Consider the following 21,817-nt stretch of genomic DNA (forward strand, 5'->3'; position numbering starts at 1 on the left):
AGGTAAATTCTCTTGCCTTGCATTTCATACATGACAATGAAAGAATAAAGACATTAATCCTTATGCTACACAGCAGAGAATGTTAAGTGTAATATGAATGATACAACATATAATGTGGGTTAAGAGGAAGGCAAGACCATATATGGTGGGAGTGAGGAAGAAAATCAAGGCAGACAACGGTTTTGTAAGCTTTGGTGACATTTATATTCAAGAACTTTTGGAAATTATTTGAACCTGTATTATACTATGCAGGTTTTTAATTTAGATCTAATTCTATTAAAAAGTTTAGGTTTTTCCAAGCATATAAAAATTATATATATTTCAACTTCTAACATCCTAGAGATAACCACTGATGTAGTATCTGAAAGGATGGGTAGATCTGAGATGAAAGAATGACTGGCGTGTCTGGCTATAGGAGAGTAAGCAAGGGACAGAGCAGCAAGAGATGAGAACAGACGGGGCCAGATGTGTAGTTTCCTGTCCGTCTTTCACGCTAGTTTATCTAATAATAATCATGCTACTATTGTTGCCCTGATCAGATCATTCAAATGCCTTCATATCCCTCCCTCTGAACTTGGATTCTATTCACTGACAACCTGTGAAGCCCTGGCATCCACAGACCCAAGGATAAGAATCTGGACGTTAAAGGCAGAAGGACTTGAGAAGGACTCACTTTTTTCTGTTATCTTACTGTTCCCCAGAGATACCAGCACTAACCAGGCAGGCCCCTCTCCAGCCATCTGAAATCCAGTAACAAGGGGCTTCTCTGAATTCTGGAGGTATCAACACCAGAAGTCTGAGTCCCATCTTGACAGTGCCTCTCCTCCAAGGTTAGGTTCTGATAACCCCAACATCTTCCCTTGTTTTGAACCCAAGCCCTAGCTAAGTGTTGTAGCTGCTTCTATCAGTTTACCTTTTATCTTACTTCATTGCCCCCTTTTGCTTTTTGTTCCTCCAATAGGTATTTAATCAATTCTTCATATCAAATTCTGTTGAAATAATGTGTGGTTTCTACTTCCCTAACTGACAAACACAGCAAACAACCTGAGCTCTCAAATCACGGAGCTTTCAAAATCACCTGCCAAGGTGAGCTCATCATTCATCTCCCTTTCTTCATGATGAGCTCATCATTTTCTTCCCCTGCTCCTTCATCCATCCACCTCTTGGCCCTTTACTACAAGGACCAGGCAGATCACTAATACACTGATTAGATCTAAATGTCTAGCCCCAACCCTCCCCATTTGGGGACATGGCATTTCTACTCTCTGTCCCCCAAGCTGAAAATCGTGTCTGCCTCCCTTTTGCTTACATTTTCATATTAAACTATTCACTGGTCACCTCCATGGCTGTCAACATACAGTCTGAATCCTTTACACAGTATCTAATCCTACCATCGGGTTTGTAACCTACATCAAACAACGACTGAGGACTTGCTAAGTGCTACATCTGAGGACCAGAGACGACTCTGTCTGTCACTGCCTCCATGGAGCTCACAGTTTAAGGAGGCAGAGGGCCACACGATATACACTACATGGAGAAGCACAAGGGACATCTCCACGAAAAAGTCGCGGACGCGAGTAGGGACCCGCAGTCAAAGTGAACATGTGGGGCTGGCCTGGTGGGACAGTGGTTAAACTGGCAAGTTCCGCTTTGGTGGCCCGGGTTTGACCAGTTTGGATCCTGGGTGTGGACCCACACACTGCTTATAAACCCATGCTATGGTAGGCGTCCCACATATAAAGTAGAGGAAGATGGGCATGGCTGTTAGCTCAGGGTCAGTCTTCCTCAGCAAAAAGAGAAAGATCCGAACCTCTAATGACCGTCGCCTTCTATTATGCATTCATTGGTTCGCTTTAATTGGCGCGTTAACTGGTTCAGCGGTCTGGTCCACTCCTGCATGGAACCCAGAGGCTGAGTAGGCTGCAGCTGAGGGAGCAGCACGTCATCCCCGGCCTGCCGCGCCCCGCAGAGCCCCTCGGAGGCTGTGGATGGAGCAGGCGGCAAGTCCGCAGAAAGAGAACTTGAGGCTCGAGGGCAGAGATGGTCACACCGCGCTCCACTCCTGGGCCTGCAGCAGGCAGGGTGGGCGCGCAGAGGTCCCCTTCATCAGGACACCGCCTGGCGGACTGGGCCTGTTCCGCGCCTCCCACCCTGCGTGGGTCGCTCGAACGCTCACCTGCGCCGCGCCCTGAGGCCCCTCCAACCGCGATGCGTCCGCCCTCGCCTCCCCGGCCACGCGCAGCCGGCCTCCCGGAGCCCGCCCCGGGTTGCGCACGCACCTCTCTCTGTCCGCTGATCGCGGACTTTCGCGGCGCGCACCGGGCCACGCGGCCACTCGACCCCCGGGGGTAGCGGCTGCAGCGGGCCTGGGGGCCGACGGGCAAGAGGGTGACACGCTAGCGAGCTACGCCGCACACGCGTGGCGCGGCGCGCGATTGACGTCACGAGGCTGAGGGGGCGTGGCCGGCCTTCTCCGCGGCCCCTGCAAGGTAGAGGGGAGGTGCTGCGCTGGCCACCGCCCACTGTCCCCCCGCCCTCTTGCTCCGCCTATTGTATTTGATCCCGGTTTGACGTCGACATCACAGCACGGCGCACTAATTGGCGCCGGTGGGAGGAGCCTGCGAGGCCAAGAGAGCATCGCGCATGCGCACGCTGCGGGCTGCGCGCCGGAAGGACACCCTCCTCCCGGGCCTGCAGACAGGAAGCGCTCCAGACCCGGAAGGCGGGGTTAGCGGCGCCTGGGGTCGCCATGGCTACCGAGCAGTTGGCCGCAGAGCCCGCGGTGCCGTCGCTCGTAGATCGTTACTTCACTCGCTGGTACAAAGCAGGTAAGTGAAGAATGATGTCGATCTCTCTTCGGCCACGTTGGCCTGATGCTGTGGGGACTATGGTGACAGATCGTAAACCACGCGTGCTCTCCCTGGCGCTTCACCTCCACGTCAGAAGGTACTGGACCTCTCTGTTGCCTTCTAGGCCCAAGGAATGGCATTTGCAAAGGCTCGGAGGCCTGAAATACAGCAGGGCGCTTTCTAGGGCCGGCGAGGGCAGTGCGAGTTCGAGGGTGGGCTGCTTGCGGGAAGGTGGTGGTCTAAGGTGAGGCCCCCGAGGTAGTCAGGGCTGCATTGCTATCTCCTCGAGAGCCTAAAGGGATTTGAGGCGCTCAATCCTATAGGAAGTGCCGATAGATAAAACGGTTTAAATGATCAGGTCGAAACTAAGGTAGAGCCAGTAGCGATGGAGAAAAGAGGGTGAGTTACAATAGAGGCACTAGAAAGCAGAATCTAACAGTTTTACTCAAAGAGAAGCCGCTGGTGTTATATATTTGCCACTTAGAAGTAGGTATCCTCTTTTACTACTTTGCGTACCTAGTAAATATCAGTGGTGGGAGCATCGTTGGGGAGCCTCCTCTAACCCCTACGTGCTCCGTTTCATTCAGAGATAAGAGGTGTACTTTAAAAAAATGCTGTAACATGTTTTATTAGCCATATTTAGGGTGACCAACCATTCCAGTTTACCCAGGACTAGGGGGTTTCCTGGAATCTGAGACATTCAGCGCTAACATCAGGACAGCCCTACACAAACCAGGATGCTAGTCACTCTAAAACTGACCAGTAAAGCATATCCTACTATATAAAGAATGCATTGCAATCTCATTTTCCTAATAGAAATGAGTGTACTCATTTTAAAGAGGATAAAGCAAGATGCAGCAAAGAGTTAATTATCACATTTGTGTGATAACATTGAGTGAATGACTCCATCTGAGCAAGGTCCCCTTAAATACTTTATAGGAAGCCTGCAGATGTATCTTTTTGAGTAATGAACAGATACCACGGATCAGTATGTGTCCAGTCTTCATAATTATCTCTACAAACCAAAGAAAGTACCGCACAGTGGTAGTAAATATTGACCCAACAACCAACAGACTCATTTCTTCTTCTAGATGTCAAAGGAAAACCCTGTGAGGACCACTGTGTACTACAGCACTCTAACCGGTGAGTAAATGGGAAATTTTAAATCATCAAAAAACCCTTTTTTCTAGTATTGTAGGCTGATATGGTCTTGGACTGAACAAATGTTTACTAAATGGTTATCTTCCACTGTGTTGAAATGGTATTATTAGAGGAGTTTGGTTGACAAGGATGAGCCTTTTCAGTGCCTATTCACCCTAAACTTGATGACCCAAACATCCACATGAAGGACCACACCCCTCAGTCAGCTTGTTATTAATGCTCTCGAGTACATTCCCATTTCCGACTCCTAGCCACCCTGTGGACAGCAACGCGGAACCCTGCCATCCTCTCACCTTCCGGGGCTATATCAGTGATATATATCAGACACTGCTTCATGGCTATTCATAGTGTTTTCATGGCCAATTTTTTCAGAAGTGGGTGGCCAGGTCCTTCCTAGTCTGTCTTAGTCTGGAAGCTCCACTGAAACCTGTCCACCATGGGTGGCCCTGCTGGTGTTTGAAATACTGGTGGCACAGCTTTCACCATCACAGCAATATACAAGCCGCCACAGTATGACAACAGATAGGCAGGCAATGTGGTTTCCTGACCAGGAAACAAAACCCGGTCACAGCGGTGAGAGTGCCAAATCTTAACCACTGGACCACCAGGGCTGGCTCTCAGTCAGCCGCTATCTGAAATACTGGTCTGTGCCTAAGCACTGAGTTGCCAGAGCCCATAGAGAGGGCTGGGTAGAGGCACAGGTATCCTGTACATGGAGGCATGCCTTACTTCTCTCTCCTCTACCTCAGTGCTACTTAAGGACCTCTGGTACTCTTCCCTCTTCTGAGAAGGATATTCAATCCCATTTTCTCCTCTTTTATTATTGTATTCCCTTCTACAGTTATGCTCCAATAGCAGCCAGAGGAGACTGGGGGGAGAGGATAGTTTGACTAAACAAATGTCAGTTCAGATATTCTTGTGCTAGTAGGAATACTGTTAGAGGAGGAAGAATTATACCAAGCAATAATACAGGATCAATTTTTGCTCCTTGTAGAGTATGTGTCATCACATTGGCAGAATCTCATCCAGTTCTTCAAAGTGGAAAAACAATTGAAAGCATTTCCTATCAAATCAGTACCAACTGTAGCAGACTTCAGAACAAGGTCTCTGGGAAATTTAAGCGGGTATGTTCCTATAATTCTCTACTTAAATCCTCTCTATCATAGTAATGATAGATCCAGTCAGTCTTAGAATCCACTCCGCATACTTCCTGGCCGTTTGAGGTGCTGATTTTAAGAATACTTTAACTCTAAAGAAATTCTCCCTTCTAAAAAATGAGGTATTTCAGGAGGTATAGTATCTCTCATATTAAGTGCTGTACCACCATCCCTATCACGCCCAGGATTGAGGATGGGGAAGGCAGGCCTTTGAAGAAACAATTCTAATACCAATATAATGAGCTATTTTCTCCCTTGTAGTTTTATTAAACCAGTATTTTGAGTTCTGTAAAATTTAAGTGACCAACTCTTCTTTACCATATATTTTTCACAAGTAAATTAAAAAAGAAAAAAAAATATCCTGAGGTAGTGGAACAAAAATCAATCTGAGAAAAAATACAGTATTTGCTCCTTAGCATTTTCCATTCTTTAACTGTTGCCCATTTAATGCATGTTTAGCCACACCCTCTACCTCCATACAAAGCTCAGTTGTACAAAATGTTTTCTCTTCCCTCTACAACTCTAGGCAAGATGGACACATTTTATTAAAAGAGGGGATCCACCAAGGGTAATTCGGTACCATACTAAAGTATCCTGACATACCAGCTGGATAGGAAAGTTTCAGTGGGTGATTTAGGTCCTTCATTTACTGCGTTCATACTCAGAGTTTCTGCTCATTATCCTCACAGATCCAAGAGACCCTTGTTTATACTCCCCTTTGTAGGCCTGAAATCCCCTGATAACATGCCTTATAATTACTGATTTTTCCTTGGTCAGGAAACAAAGGGACTTAGAAAAGCATGAAACTTTCTTAAAAGATAAAGTCTACAAATTACAGCAGTTGGTGCTTGTGAAGTTCCTACGATAAATCTTTGTCTGAAACAGTAACACTGTTATTACTACTGAAGAACAGAGAGGGACCTGCACGTGGAACCCACCGCAGCTAAGTTTCGCCTGGATCTCAGCACTGCCAATCATTTATTCTCCCAAGGGAGGTTAAGAAAAAGGGTCACAACACTTCTGCTGTCTTGACACAGACCCAGTGGTAGACAAACCCTCTGAGGTGAATCCCCAGCCCCTCCTCCCAAAAGTGGGGTGTTGCACTGATGAATATTTTGAAAGGAAGTACCCACAAGCAGAGGAGTGAAGTCAATGTGGTAACATCTGAATGTGGTCTGATAATCTTTTGAATGATAAAGAGGTCATAAAGAATAGCATCTTGACCTCAAATGCCAATGTTCACTACAGGAAAAACTCCAGGGAAAAAAGAGAGCAACACATGAGAGTGGAGTACGTGAAACAATAACCATGCCATAATATTCAATCAGATGTATGTCAAAATGTAGTATTTACTTCTAGACTATAGGATAATGGGCAAATTCTTCTTATATGCTACTTAAAACTTTTCTGTTTTCCAAATTTTCCTCAAAGTGCATTTTTCTTAATTAGAAAAATACCCCTTTAAAAAGTCTCAGTGATTGACCCTAAGAAAGAAGTTCTTTTATCTATTAAGTTCTAATATAAAAGTAAGGTAGGAAGCTTACTGAAACTAACTTTGTACAATATTGCTGTCACTCTGTCATGCTGAACTTTCTATAATTGCCCATTGATGGATTTCCCTGCAATTTTGAAATCTTTACACTGGGATACATGTAGCTTTCTCATTTACATTTGATAAAATACACTCTTAATCTGTAACTAAACTACCTTTTATCACGTGTCTTAGTCTGCTTTTCCCCAAGAGCCTAGGATGGTAGCTGGCTGTGCCCAGCAGTACCTGTCATATGCATGTTTGAACAAATGAATGGTTTTTCTATACTTAAGTCATTTTTATTTAAAACACCAGTTCCAGGAATATATCCTGTTATAACACTGAGGGCTGCCTCTCAAAGGAAAGTGAAAATGTACATCAATTAATTACTTCTTCCTTTTTATTATCAGGGGGCGCAGTTTCTAACAGAACTTGCACCTCTATGTAAGATTTACTGCTCAGATGGAGAAGAATACACCATATCTAGGTGAGTTACTTTTTAACCATAATTTTGGAGAAACAAAAGAGGTAGTATTTTTCTTCAAAAGAGTTCTTCTTTTTAATAGCTGTGTTAGAGGACGATTGATGGAAGTGAATGAAAACATTCTCCATAAGCCATCTATTCTTCAAGAGAAGGTAAAAGAGAGAAAAAAACTATGATTCCATCCACATTCTTTTTATCTGATTTTTTTTTTATCATTTGACAGTACTAAACATTCTCTTTCCTTCCTAGCCATCCACTGAAGGCTACATTGCAGTAGTGTTGCCCAAATTTGAAGAAAGTAAAAGCATAACAGAAGGGTTACTAACACAAAAGCAATATGAAGAAGTTGTGGTAAAACGCATTAATGCCACAACAGCTACTTCTTGAGGATTCAGATGGAATAAAACACACCGCAGGATTCTCATTCCTACTTGGCCTAAATCAGTGCACTAAAGAAGGACCGGCGTATGTGAAGATACAAAGCCATCTGCAAGGAGGCCTGAGCTTAAAACTTAACCTAGTCTTCCCTCTGTCTTGTGTCACAGGCCTTGGTTCCCATTTCGTCTTCAACCTCCCAGATCTGCCCTGCCCACACACTCACTCTGTTCTTCTTTTCCTTCTCTCTAACAACTGGCAGGCAAGGGATGTTTTTCTGATTAAAAACTAACAAACAAAGCACTTTGAGGAAAATTTGGAAAAGACAGAAAAGTTTTAAGTAGCAAAGTAAAAATAATTTACCCATCATCCTGCAAACTGAAAGTAAATACTACATTTTGACATACTGCTGTTTGAATGTGAGGGTATGGTTATTGTTTTTGCTTCAATTTTTCATGAGTGTGAAGTTTTAAAAAGCCCAGCTAGCCTTTCTTACGCAGTCTGCTTCAGTGGGACGCTACCAAAACGTCTAGGCCCATCCCTTCTGCCCCAGCTCCTCTCCTTTTAGGTGGCAAGGGAGAGGCAGTGTCTAAGTGTACCTTCTCTACTCCTTATGGGCTGGGGCGGCCTTCCTCTCTGGAGCAAAGTAGAACTGTTAACACTGTGGCTTCTTAAATGAGCGACACGTGAAAAGACTGAAAAATACAAAGGGCTTTCCTAACATATGCAGTGTTAAGCTGGTTATTGCCAATACGTACATTGTAGTCTCTCAGTCTCACACGCTAGTGACAGAGAGACAAGCAAAGAAGTTACTGTAATTCATAGACAGATGCCTTTGAATGGAACAAAAGCTCTCACATTTAAACTAAAAAAAACTATGAATTTATGGTTTAAGATTGTATAGTTCTTTACATTGAATTTTAAATGAAAGGACTTTAAAAATTGTTATTTTTCCTTAAGGGCTGCAACACATACATATATTTAAATATCTCTGTCTTTAAATAAAACAATTATTTAATACAGAAGAAATCACTTGACATGTAAATTCTTTGGTTCTCTATCATACTCTTATGCTGTTGAAGTCAATAATTATGTTATCCCTTCCCCACCCCTACTTGCACTTAAATAAGAGAATATTCTCTTTTCAGGTATGTAAAAGTATTTTGTAAATAAAATTTTAAAATTATTTTTGACTTACAAGAAAAACTTATTGTAACTTGAGTGCTAGCGTGACTGCCCCCTAAATATACCCACCAGACGTGATACAGGCAGTAAGTCTGCAAACATCTACACCGGCAGTGCTATGAGCTGAAAATGTCAGCACAAACCAGCAGGTCCCCATTTCAAGTAACACAAACAGTGATTCCTGAAGACGTCATAAAACAAAGACACTAAAGATAGTAAAAGAATTTACATCTGTTTTACATATAACATTACCTTACATTCTCCCATTATTTCTATTGTAATTTAAAAGAAAACTTTGGTTTCAGGGAATAAAAATCACGCTGGATAATTTCTATAAAAGAATATTTTATAAAGGTCGTTAACCAAGCTGAGTGCATCCCATTTTCTCCCTGAGGCCTATGGTAAAAGTTCAGGTTTCCTTCAATATAATACTGACTTAGCTAATTGGTAGTACTGTGGCTCTTCAGTATCTTGTGAATATTGATTGTGATGGCTAACCCAGATAATGATCATCAGATAAGCTGCTGTAACTACTGCCATTTGGCAACTGGCATGTCCTGTTAGATTTCAAAATGCCTTTCAAAGCATTGGGATACCAGCACTATCGAGAGTTCAGAAAAGTTTACCATACTGTATCATAAGGACAGAACCTATAAACAGGATCCTGCAATCAAAACCCCACCTCAAAGCAAACACAAGGCTTTAAACCCTAAGATTAAAAAGACTAAAGAAAGATGTTTGTTTTATAATGAACATTCCAAAGGCACATATTTAAAATGTATGATTATTCAGAATTTATTTCAAACAGCTTCTTAGTTCCATCATTCTGTGTCTTATGTCTTCCATTCCATCAGTCACTACTGAGAAGGAGAGTTCAAAAAATATTTTTTAAGCCAGTAAAATAGGCTTGGAGTTCGAGCTAACATTCAGGGCAGAGAGGCCAGCTATGCTAGAATGAGAACCAAAAACCATCTCCTAGTAAGCTCCAGGACTCCACGGAGTCGGCTCCATGACCTTGCTTTTGGGAATGGGAGAGGGCCATGCCTCACAACAGACAGCCTGTGCTGTGTGAAACATGTGTCAGAGAACAAATGTGTGCTACCAGCATGGATGCTCTGTGACAGAGGGGACAGCAAAGAGGGATGGTCACAACTGGTGGACAGAGGGATTGAAGAAGAGTCCACAGGTTTAAGGAAAACCTGTGCTGAAAATCAGTGTTCTGGATGATAAGCTTAAACAAAAAAAGAAAATAGGAAGTTAAGGTAAAATATGTCAAAGGTGAGCACATATTCAAAACAGCTTCTTTGGATTAAACTGTCATTAAGACAGTTCGAATATTTGGTTTGACTTTTAAAGAACATTATCAGTGGCAATGTCCCATTTTAAAGTCATACTGCAATTAGCATCTAGCAGCTATCATGGCATTTATTAGTTGTCAAAAAGCTTTACAATCAGTTTCATGATCAGAAAATAAAGCAAGATTTCAGTATTGTTTTCTTTATAAAATTGTTGAATTTCTGAAAATATAAAGTATCATTTGCTTTCTAAAAATGTCAGCTTTGTCACGTGATGTTCCAGAGATCTGACCCCAAAAGCTTCTCAAGTTTTACCATCCACAGAGTCTTTATTTGTAACTGAGACCCATCTGTTGTTTTCCATCTGAAGCTGGAAAGAGTTAAGACAATTAGTTTCTGCTTTACTCTAAAAATAAAGATTGCAAAATTAAATAGTAACTATTTTCTTTTGCATTTTCCTTTAAGGTAGCTTTTGTAATGTCAGTTGAAGATAGAAAAACTATCTCACCTTTTTCAGCAGTTTATAGCAAAGTGAAAGAAGTTGGACCAAGATAGCCATCATGGATCTTGTCTTTGTAATACACTTATCAACCTATAGTGACAGAAAGCAAGCAAATCAAATTCCTTTACAAAGGGTACTTCAAAAGACTATCATCTATTTAGTTTTAAAATGATAAAATTTCTCCATTATGGAAACCTAAGTGATCTTGAAAAGTCTATAGATTAGGGCAGGTGAGCTGACCTGAGGCCCTGGAACACAGGTGCAGGGATTGCTGCCCAGGTGTCATGCCGACTTCATGGAACCCCAGGAAGAATGGACGGAAAATCAACCTGTTCTACTTCAGGCTGTTTAGGAGCTTCTCAAAGCACTCCAAATAGTGGAGTGAAGCCCCGACTTTGCAATTCCTTGCACTCTGCCTTGTTGGCATAAGTCCAATTCCCTAACACAAAAAATGGGGGCCCATACTCTGAGGAGTTTGTGCCCTAGTTAGACATGTGATGACATCAGGATTTACGGGTAGCTGCTCAGTGCTGTGGAATTAATCATGTCCAAAAAGCTAATTTACTTGGTGAACCTACTGCTCCCTGGCGTCAGTTATAACTGCAGGTAATAAGTGATTCTTGCAGTCATGGGATGAAAAAGGGAAACAAATTGCCCTTCTGTGGGTATTAACACTTTGAAGAAAAAGGGGCAGGAAGCTAATCTGATAAACCAAGAAGTGTGAAAGTTTCTAAAATGTCTACCTGAATAACCCACCCGCCCTTTTACCTTTAGAAACACTTGATTCTGCAAAGGTGTCTTAGTTATTGTCTGCAGCTGGTGGCACAGAGGAATCAGCTTGTTAATTTCCAGGAGAAGCATAAGTTTGTCATCATCTTTTAGCTGAAATGTAATTTAGGAAGTTATAACAATTTCAACAAAACTCCATCTTTTAAACATTAAATACCTTTATACCTTAATAATATACCCCCAAAGTGGGTCCTTGTGACATACCACCAGCAGCAGGCAGTAGACCTGTCTTACCTGTTTTGAGAAAGCTTGTACACTTGAAGCAAGCTGTAAGCCCTCGTCAGCAAAAACCTGGTGGAAAGGAAAAACATTACTACTTTAGATGTTTTATGAATAGTTGGTAAGAAATCTACTCATGGCTAATTTCATAGAGAATTTTAAACCTGAAACTTAAACGTAAAAGGTCTGCCATGGAACTCCTAAAGTGTTTCTTGTACCCAGGAAAACATGAGTTTAACCATATTCAGAAGGAGATTTTCCAGACCCGATGAAGAATCAACCCCTGCAGAGGCTCCTCCACACCTGGACCCCTCCAGGTGCTCTGGAGGATCACAGAGCCCTATGATACTTAACCATACAAAGTATGTCTGCGCTTCTGGAAGGATCCAGAGCTCATCTCTTAATTGCCCCACTTATAAAAGGGTGATGAATCTGAGAGCAGGAGGTCAAAAGGGTTAGCTTCCAGCTAAGCAAGAAAACATTTGTCACCCATACACATTGCTTAATCACGCATTTGAGAGTGGTTAACCAGCTCAGACTGTTTGTGACTGTTCACCATGCATTTCACAATTCAGTAAGGAGAACAGGATGGTGGGGAAAAACAGTGAAAAATAAGGCTGGACAGATAAAAATATTCCAGATGATTCTTTTAAATAGTATGTAGAATATTCTAGAGAGAGAGAGAGAGAGCAGGGGAGTAAAGGGATGAAGACTAAGCTTTAGGTGGCAGCAGTAAAAATGAAGAGAACAGGGCAAATTTTGAGAGTAATTTGTGAAGAAAAATAACAGGTATTGGTAATAAATTAGATAAAGAATATGAAGAAGAGGGAGGCAATAAGTTCAGGGTTAACTTTAACCCTCTAGCCAACAGACTTAGCAGCTGGCTGTCATTGGATTAACTGATCTCAAAGGCAAATAGTCCTTTGTATCCTTCCTGATCCTTTAGGAGGGAAACCAATGAGTGTAACACCTAGATTCTAACCAAACGGAATGACTCACTTGCCCATATGTTCTTCATCCTTCCACGTTACCACTTCCTGTTTTACACATCTCTTCCCTTCTAGCCTGTCAACCCCTTGGGGGCAAGACCCATGTCTATTTCATAGAGGATCAGGGTTTAAAAGCACCTTAAAGCTGCTGTCTCCCAAATCTCTCTCTCCATTTCTGAACCATCCTGACACCAGTGTTTTATATCCTACTTGAGCAAAACAAAATGCTTGATTTCCACCCTCTAAATCTGGTGTTCTCCCGCAATGTTCCCTTTCTCAGTAAATTGCACTACCATTTACCCTGTTGGTCAAGTCAAAACCTTTTAAAACATGGGTCAGATCATGCCACGGGCCCTCAAAACCCTCAATGGGTTTTCATCCTACTTGAAAAAGTCAGAGTTCTTCTCATGGCTACAGAGATGTCCTGTCTTACCACTTCCCTTCTGACTCACTCCAGTCCATGCACACTTGCCTCCTTCTTGTCCTTCAGATACCTCCAGCCTGCCCCTGCACCTCAGGGCCTTTGCACGTGTTCTGTGTGCCATGCCAGATACCCACTCTCTCACTTCATTAATATCTCCACTCAAATGTTACCTCCGTAGAGAGGTCCTTTCTGACCACCCGTCCATCACCACTCCCTTCTTATCCTACAAGGTTTTATCTCTAAATACTTATATATAGGCATTATATATTTAACTTTTTACTGTCAGTCTCCTCCCAGTAGAATGTAAGCTTCAGGGCAGCAAGGGCTTTGTTTTGTTCACTTTCCTCCACAGAGCTCTTATCCCCAGGGTCTGACACACAGTACAAGCTCAGTAAATATTTGATGAACATCTTAGGTTCATCACAGTTAGTAGACAATTCAGCAGACACCGGTTTAATGAATAAGCTCACACTGGAAGAAGGTGACAGTGGATCATTTGCAGTGAAATACCCCCTATAGTGTGGTGTGACTTAGAATGGCTATGAGCCAAATAGAAGGAATCTAGAATTTTTTCCAATTGTTTTAAGGTAAATAGTTCACTTATAGTCAACTTGGCAAAAAAATCCAAATGAAATATTTTCTATAATTCTTCTGACTCTGCTGACAATCATCCTCTCAAGCTGAAATCCCTTTCCTGAAGCAAGGCTCAGGTGGAAGCATGTGGGAATGTCAAAGGAAACTATATAAAGGTGAAAAAGTGACAGAAATTTCAAATTTCAAATGCAAGAATGCCCTGGTTCTAGACAAGCAAACAGACTAACATGAGAGTTAGGGAAAATAAGGAAGTAATCTTGCAACCCACTTGCCAATCTAAAGCCTCCAACTACGGGAGGAGAATTAGAGACGGGCCTATGTGACGTTCCATTAGACCCAGGGGCACAAGGGTGGGTGTTGGTCTATCTGTCTCTCCCTGAGTGCCCTGAATCAGCAGGAATATGGAAGGAAGGAAGGAAATGAACATGTACTGAGTACTCTCTCATGGTCTCTAGCCTATGACAGATGCTTTTGTACGTGTTATTCTCATTTAATCAATATCATTCATCCAATTCAATGATGAAGAGGCCAAAAGCCTTTCTAGCATTCAGGAAAGTATAAGGGTATGCATCTGCTGAGAGGATATTTTCCTAAACCTATTATTGCATCTATTGATTGTCAACAAAGCCCATTCTGCTTTAACCCTATAAATATTTGTTTTTTTTCCAACAAGATAACCAAAAAACCTCCACAAAATGCTACTGCAAACCCTCTACTTTTCCACTTTTCTACCATTCTGTATAGTACACATGTGTGTGCACAGGTAAGCACACAAAGCACAATATAGTAAATCACTTAGAAAACCAGTTATTTCCTACTTTTAGCCCAGAATTAAAGTAGTAGCATAAAAATGCAAATAAAACATACCTCTAGTTGATGAATTAAATCCTGGGAAGTTTTCAGTGGCCCCTCTCCTCTGAAATAAATTGTTAAGGAGGTAAAAAGTCATTGCCTGGAAATTGGTTTTATAATATTAAAGCTTTACAGCACTTTGTGAATTAGCAGATCCCAAATTTTGAAGACTATTGAATAGACTATTAATATCGTGACTTTATTCTTGAAGCAACTTTAGTATTTGTTTATTACTTCTGAGGGTACTTTTAAAAATTTCAAGCAAACATTCTATACATTAATTTTATAATGTAAAGAAATTTAAAACTGACAAGTTATATTTGTTTTATTTTTTCTGTTTAACCTTTTTCATTTTGCTTCATAAATTAAATATGTGAGATCTGATATTATGTCTTAACCAAAAGTCCTTTGTTGCATGATGGAAAGGGGATCAGACCAAAAGTCAGGAAAATTTGCATTTCTAATTCTAACTTCAATTCTAGTAGGAACTCAGACGTCTAACTTTGAGGAACCATGTCATTCAAGTTTCAATTATGAGTCTATAAAATAACCATAACATTTGTGCTACCACTCTCATCAGAAGATTAGGGAGTATCAGATGGAGAACCACCAAGGAGAATTAAGACCTCTACAAATGAAAGCTAAATTACAGCAAAGAGCAACAGAATGCATTAAGAGGAGCCGTGGACTAGACATGAACCAGAAGATCTGACATCTAGTAGCTACTAGTTCTGCCCGTTAGCAGCCTTGAGATGTGAACAAATTATACCAGTCTGCTGATAAATTGTTGTGAGGATCAAATGAAATCATGAAGCAGAAACCACTTTAAAAACTATAAGGCACTGGTAAGTTTGAAATTTTTTTAAACTAAAAGGCACTAGAAAACGAATATATGAATTATTAAGACATATTTAAGAAATTATATAAAAGTTTTAAGACAACCTTAAAAAACAGCCTGAGGAAGAGCTATCAAATTGCCCAGGAAAACTACAAAACTGGGTACTCTGAAGGCCAACAGGTGGGACTCAAAAGAAGCAACCAAATGAGGCTGGTAAACCACAGCTCTTCAGAGGAAACAAAAAATTGCTGGGGGGAAAATAGGTATGCAGACAGTGAGGGTAGGAAACAAAGCCGACTTGAGATTTTATATTACCAAGACTTTTTGACTCTGAAACAAAAAATGCTGACCATATCATCCTGAAATATTCTGAATTAAGAAACAAGAAATAAAAGGGGCAGTTACAGACTTAAAAAAAAATTCTACTGATGAATCCTGTGTTTGGGAAGATTTTATATAGCCAACTACATTCATTAAGTAATATTTATTTCTCCAGTTTTTATCAGTCAAAACATTTTTTTAAAAAAGATCTGATTTTTATTACCATGAGATCACTAGCATAATTCCAGCCAAAAGTAAAGATCTTTGTTATTTCAGTTAATCTGTGCATGTTTAGTGTGGGTAAACAAAGGAGTTCCATTTTACTTTCTTTTGAAGACTTGACTCATCAGATTTTTTAAAGTCTGAACTAAGAAAGGAAGTCAAAGTTAGTGTTGGGAAGACTCAATCCCAGGAGAAGCTTGCTAAGAACGATTAAGAACAAAGGAAGAAAACCACCAAAGAAGAAAGTTCTCCAGTGATGGAAAATATGGAAAGGCATTAACGAATGACTGCTAAAGAGAGGCAAAATTACTCAACTCCTATCATTTCTCCTTCACCCTCCAGAGAATTATCTATCTTGAAAAGGTAGAAGACATCATCAAGATGGTAATGAATGCTTCTTCCCAACTCCTCATCTTCTTTCCATATGAAGGAATCTTCACCAGCACAACATCCCTCACTTCTCTCTGCTCTCTCACTTATTCCATCCTATAGAAGAGGATGGACATTTATTTACCTTTTCAGTCTTTTTGGTGCCTTCGCAAAAATAAATTGGACACTGTAACCCTTTTTCTCCTTTTGCTCTTGGAAGTAAAGCTGCCTTTGGGAGATACCTGCTTTTCCATGTGTTTTAAGAAATAGGTTGTGCCCTTACAGGGTAAGATTCTTAATTCTAGGGATCATTTTTAAAAAGCTACTTGCCTGTGGCTATAAAACTACATTATCCAATATCAGCTTTATCAATTTAAATGTTACTGGCCCCATCTGCCTATTCTTTTGCTTCTTTTTCATTTTGTTCAGAACTTGGGCAGGAAAAGGAGTGCTATTTATTGAGTCCCAAAGCCAACACAGATGTAGAGATCCTAAGTACTTTAACTGAGCTTACATCTCCAGACCAAATGGATTGCATTCCAGAATACTGAAACAACTTGCAGGTGTGAACCACTGCTGAAATTTTCAAAATCCAAATGAGTAGGAGACTGGCCACAACACTAGAAATATCAAGTATTCTCCAGGTTTCCAAAAATGAAAAAGATAGATATTAGAAAATGAATGAAAGGTTTAAAATCATTCCTTGAGAAAATCAAGCAGGTAATTGATAAGTTTTTAGCAACATGGAATTACTCTACCATAGGTGTAGATTATTATAATGAAAGACTGTGCAATGTGATCAACATTGACTTCAACAAGGCATTTGATGAAAGAGTCTTGTAAGGAAGACAAGACAGAGAATGTAGGTTAGGTAAAAGTAAAGTTAGGGAAATTCTCTGCTACATAATAAATGCTGATACATGGAGACTCTTGAGATTTCCCTATTGAGGCAGTTGGCCTCATGGTTTTAGTCTTTGATCTGTATCTAATCAATCACTTGCATAAATATTTGAAAGGCATGTTTTCTAAATTACTGATGCTGGCTGGGAGAAAGACTCGTTTGATATACAGGATGATAAAAAGCAGAATGCAGAATTATTTCAAAATTATGGAAAGAATGGGACACAAACTTAGAAAAGGATCTCTTCTAAATCTAAATCCTAATTAAATAAATGTCTTCTTGTTGCATTCACTTAATTGTCATAAGAACTTCTTAGAGACTTTTTACCATATATTTGACACTGACTTTAACTTATCAATGATTTAACATGGCACTTTCTCTTTACACCAGATATTATTAAATTCATTTAAAAAGATCAGAACGTAACTACATTTACCTGGTAAATAAATAAAGAGAATAGGCCACACGGGCCATGTTCCGTCCACATCGAACGATCTCACTCTCCTGATCCCCCCACTTCTCAATCTCGCAGTTGGCATCAGAGGTGAGCAAACCCAGCTTAAGTCCAAGCTTTGCTATCTTGGCTTGCTCCTACAAAACACCCATTTTAATCACAACAATTTAGTTATTATTGATGTAAAAGGAAGATTAGAGGTAAGACTACTACAAAGGAAAAGGTCTTACCTCAGAGTCAGCCTTGTCTGGCTTTAACGATTTCAGGTTTGCATTATTCTTCTGTAACAATAAACAGATTAAGACATTAAAAGCAGCACAGTTAATTGGGAGGAAATACAGTAGTAATAGAAAGCACAGCAAAGTACCTGTAATAAAATTTTAATTTAAACATTTTCAGTACATACTTAAACTATATTCAATTGTTTAAGTTAAAACAAACAACTAATTGTCAATACTCTACTAGTATGTGAGTTCAGCTTTGAAGGGGTAGTTAGAAACCTGGGGCCGGGGAAAGCAGATCAGAGTCTCAGAAGGACTTAAAGACTTCCGCAGTCTTCTCAGAGTCCAGTTAGTATACTCCAAGACCTCCCTGGCTCCTCTGTTAAATTATTCTTATGAAATGATGTAATAAAATTAGCCACCATATGTGGTTGTCCGTATGTTCTTAATGTGATGACTCAGGAATTCAATTCCTTTAACCAGTTTGCCCTTTTGAGGGCTAAATTTCAGCATCCTAGTTTCACTGACATCCTGATTCCTCATCCTATATTTCAGGTTGTAGAGAACATTATACGTAGAATTTAGGATTTAATATTTGAACCTGGATGTTTGATGGGCCCCTATTTTTGAAACAGCAAGTTTGTTTTTATGTAGGCTATGTGGAACTCGGAATATATTTCCCCAGGAGAAGAGAAAACATGGTACACTGGTTAGGTTAGAAGGCTGGCCCACAGATGCCTATTTACTTGAAGAATAGAAACCACTACCAATATCAGCGTTTCTCTGAAAAATATATTCAGAAGTTCTCTGGAGATGGCGGCCCAGGTTGGGCATTCCTTTCATTCTGGGATCTGGTGGGAACTCCCAGGGTTGGGGCAGGAGTTCCAGAACAGCTGGGCTGGTGGAGATAAAGAGGCCAGGAGATGCAGGGAGCCATTTTATTTTTAAGGAAACATTTATTTAAACTACACACACACATTGAGAATATATTCACACATATCCACACAGTATAAATTACTGTGTATAAAATACTGTGTATACTATGTATGAAAACATAACACTCGTGTCTGCTTAGCTTAAGAAACATCGTCACCAATATTTTTGAGATATACATGTACCTCTCTGTTTTTGTTTCCCTTATCATTACCATGACTTATTACTTCTGACCAGCTGTTCTGTTACCAGTTTCACTGCAGCACAGAACAGTCTCAATTTTTCCCTTTTTGCTATCCCATAGTTTATAAGTGCTCGTTTAACATACAGATTTCCTAATGCTGTTTACTATAGAAGAAATAGGAGAAGTTAAAGGGCAGAAAATAAATAAAGGAAACTATAAGGTTCCACACACACACACACAAGCTGCTTCTTATGTCCATTTGAAAATAAATGGAGATGACCACTGATCTCTTTGCTCCCTCCTATATAGCCACATCATCTCTATCTTCTTCCCTAGCCTAGGAGTCTATAAAGCAATTGATAAAGCCTTTACGAAAGTTAAGAATACCCTAGAGGCTTTTAGGTTTTATTTTATTTATAATTTTACACCCCATCTTATTCTTTTACATTTAGTTGTGTTTTCATTATTTTTATTTTTACTTTTACAAATTATTATTATTAAATTGTTTAATGGAGACTGAAAGAGAATTGCCTAAAAAGGTACAGAAACTATCTCAATAATGTAACCAAGCTTGCCATCTAGTGGACACTATTTTGGAATTCAGTCAGATGAGTGAGTTTCGGTTACGTAAAGCCAAACATTTCAAGTCTCTAAATATAAATAGCAGGACATATTTTCATCAAGGTAGAAAGCATTAAAAAAGTTCTTAGCTTGTAGAAAATGGTTCCAACATGACCTTGTGCATTAGACTGAAGATATGAAGACCAAAAATACCTCCAACTTCCAATTATGACCTCTTATTAATCATAAAATCTGTCACCTGTTCCCTCAACTCCCCAAACCCAGCACAAATAATCAGAGTGTGGGCTACATCGAGATTGCTGGTCAGAATAACAACTCTGAACAATCAACATTTGATATCCTTTCTTTCGTAATGTCAATTATTGGGGGGTAGGGGGGAGTAGCAATAGGCATTAAGAGCATAAATTCAGTTTCTGAATAAAAGCATTCTGAAATGTACAAAACTCTTCTACTTACCATTGGCTTTGGAAGGGAAAGGTAGCCATACTTCTCTCCTACAAATAAGATACATAACTTACAACACATTTTCTATTATTCACATTTAAGTTTTAGAATATTATTAAATAAACAGGAATGTTAGTATATTAGTTGTGATAATTTAGTCTATGAATTACATGTGACTGAGAAATAAAACTGTAATTTGATTGTTGAACATGAAGACTTTCAACAGTTGTATCTCTAAGGCATCTATGGTGGCCAATCTCTACCTCTCCCAACAGAATGGCAGAAAGGCAAAAAATCTCACTGACATTTACTATATTTATAAGCAGCTTCATTTGTAGAGAATTCTCTTACAACAGCTGCCTCTAATGAAAGCAGATTCTCTTTTATCAGGACCAGTTATCAGTGCTGGCTTCCTTTTCTGCAAGTACTAGACCGAATCATTCACAGCTAACCTCGTACTGTACTCTCCCACTCAGGGAAGAGGACAACTTTAGTGTAAAGAGAGGAAGATGAAAAAAAGCAAATAACAGTCTGTTGGCTGTGAATTAACACATGGCAAGAAGCACAATAACTAAAGAAAGGAAGGAGATGTGTCACTCCCACTTCATTCCTGCACTTTCATCTTTCCAGCTTCTGGATCATGTATAAAGTCAGGTTACAATGGATGACAGACTTTTTTTTTAAGCTAGTTTGTTATATCTTGGGTAAGATTTCAAAATAATATTTGAACAGTAATTGGTTCTTGATTTCAAGGAAAGGACATGTGTTCAGCTATATTAGGTAGAACCATATGAAATTGCTGATATTCAACCACTTTGCAACACAAAAACAGCAATTTCATATGGCTCCACTTAATAAAAGTAAATAAAATGTAAGAGCACTAAATCATGCCCTTTCTTATAAAATGACTATTACATGAATGGAGCAAATTTGCTCGTATCATATTTAAAATTTCATCTAGAACTATGCTGTTGAATCTGTACTCCACTAGCCACATGTGACAACTGAGCAATTGAAACATGGCCAATCTGAATTGAGATGTGCTCTAAGTGTAAAATACATACTAGATTTTGAAGACTTAATATGAAGAAAAAAATGCAAAAGATCTCATTAATAATTTTTAAATATTGATTATAAACAAATAATATTTTAGATATATTGGGTTAAATTAAAAATATTATTAAAATTGAATTTCACCTGTTTCTTTCTAAATTTTCCTTGTGCTTCCTAGAAAATTTTAAGTTACATATGTGGCTTGCATTATATTTGTATTGGACAGTGCTGATTCAGAAGGTGAAATGTCATTAAGAGTCAGCTAATGGTACTTGGTAATAGGTTTATGATTCAAATCATTTCTTTGTAATGTCAGAATTGTAAGGGAATTTTATTAGTGGTTCTCTGATCTCAGAATTGCAAGAGTGGAATAAAACTTAAAGAGGAAAAAGTTATTTCCATGCTTTGTTTCCTAGCTCTGATGTAATAAGTGTCTGATTTAGCTGTGAGATTAACAGAAAATGGTCTTCAGGTCACTCGGAAGCTCAAAATTCATCATATATCTTAATTCAAAGTCTGAATCCTGTCCCTAATATCCCTAAAAAGTAGTCTTAAGCTACTACTTAAGCTTCTACTTAAGCTACAGAAGAGGGCATAATCATTATTTACATATCGTTAGCTTAGGTGAGCGATCCTGTATCATCTAACCCTGTGGTCCTTCCTATTGCCCATGACCCTGAAATGTTCACATTGACTATCCAAAGAGGGGAAAAAAACCCAACTGTTTCAGTATCTCTTATTTCTCCAAGACACAACAGAGTTAAAGAAACCAGAAGGCAGGGAGAAATACATGCAATGAAAAGAGAGCCTTTACACACTCTGGTTTGCTCCCATCACCATCCACCAATTATTGATCACCTGGCAGTTCCAATCCCCATGGTGCTTTTAC

At 39.9% G+C, this 21,817-nt stretch overlaps 3 protein-coding genes and 1 long non-coding RNA gene across 14 annotated transcripts in view; 2 read left to right on the forward strand and 2 right to left on the reverse strand.

Moving 5' to 3' along the window:
* Nucleotides 1-2,491, reverse strand: part of ELP1 (elongator acetyltransferase complex subunit 1) — a 52,542-nt gene extending 50,051 nt beyond the window's left edge. For 6 of the 11 annotated variants that reach the window (XR_011533275.1, XR_011533271.1, XR_011533273.1 and 3 more), the window contains exon 1: nucleotides 2,280-2,419. The gene's annotated coding sequence lies outside the window, so the exon portion shown is untranslated. Of the gene's footprint in view, nucleotides 1-2,176 lie in introns of all 11 variants that reach the window. The other 5 variants (XR_011533272.1, XM_070594932.1, XR_011533270.1 and 2 more) reach the window with 4 other exon arrangements.
* Nucleotides 2,492-2,524: 33 nt separating this feature from the next.
* On the forward strand, nucleotides 2,525-8,743 carry ABITRAM (actin binding transcription modulator). Its single transcript, XM_008539220.2, has 6 exons — nucleotides 2,525-2,828; nucleotides 3,941-3,992; nucleotides 5,005-5,134; nucleotides 7,109-7,185; nucleotides 7,265-7,334; nucleotides 7,432-8,743. Exons 1-6 carry the CDS (start codon nucleotides 2,750-2,752, stop codon nucleotides 7,567-7,569), a joined length of 546 nt encoding a protein of 181 aa, XP_008537442.1. The 5' UTR covers nucleotides 2,525-2,749; the 3' UTR covers nucleotides 7,570-8,743.
* Nucleotides 8,744-9,512: 769 nt separating this feature from the next.
* The window catches only part of CTNNAL1 (catenin alpha like 1), a 59,618-nt gene continuing 47,313 nt past the window's right edge, over nucleotides 9,513-21,817 (reverse strand). Inside the window, exons 12-19 of the mRNA XM_008539312.2 lie at nucleotides 19,888-19,925; nucleotides 17,742-17,792; nucleotides 17,494-17,648; nucleotides 14,422-14,470; nucleotides 11,563-11,619; nucleotides 11,308-11,421; nucleotides 10,546-10,629; nucleotides 9,513-10,407 (exon numbers count right to left, since the gene is read on the reverse strand). Coding sequence (XP_008537534.2) covers nucleotides 10,342-10,407; nucleotides 10,546-10,629; nucleotides 11,308-11,421; nucleotides 11,563-11,619; nucleotides 14,422-14,470; nucleotides 17,494-17,648; nucleotides 17,742-17,792; nucleotides 19,888-19,925 — 614 coding nt within the window. The 3' untranslated portion in view covers nucleotides 9,513-10,341. The remainder of the gene's footprint in view (nucleotides 10,408-10,545; nucleotides 10,630-11,307; nucleotides 11,422-11,562; nucleotides 11,620-14,421; nucleotides 14,471-17,493; nucleotides 17,649-17,741; nucleotides 17,793-19,887; nucleotides 19,926-21,817) is intronic.
* On the forward strand, nucleotides 15,122-16,008 carry LOC139079563 (uncharacterized). The gene is made up of 2 exons (XR_011533276.1): nucleotides 15,122-15,251; nucleotides 15,902-16,008. It is a non-coding gene; the product is annotated as an uncharacterized lncRNA (long non-coding RNA).

Source organism: Equus przewalskii, chromosome 26 (assembly GCF_037783145.1).
Source record: "Equus przewalskii isolate Varuska chromosome 26, EquPr2, whole genome shotgun sequence".
NCBI lineage: Eukaryota > Metazoa > Chordata > Mammalia > Perissodactyla > Equidae > Equus > Equus przewalskii.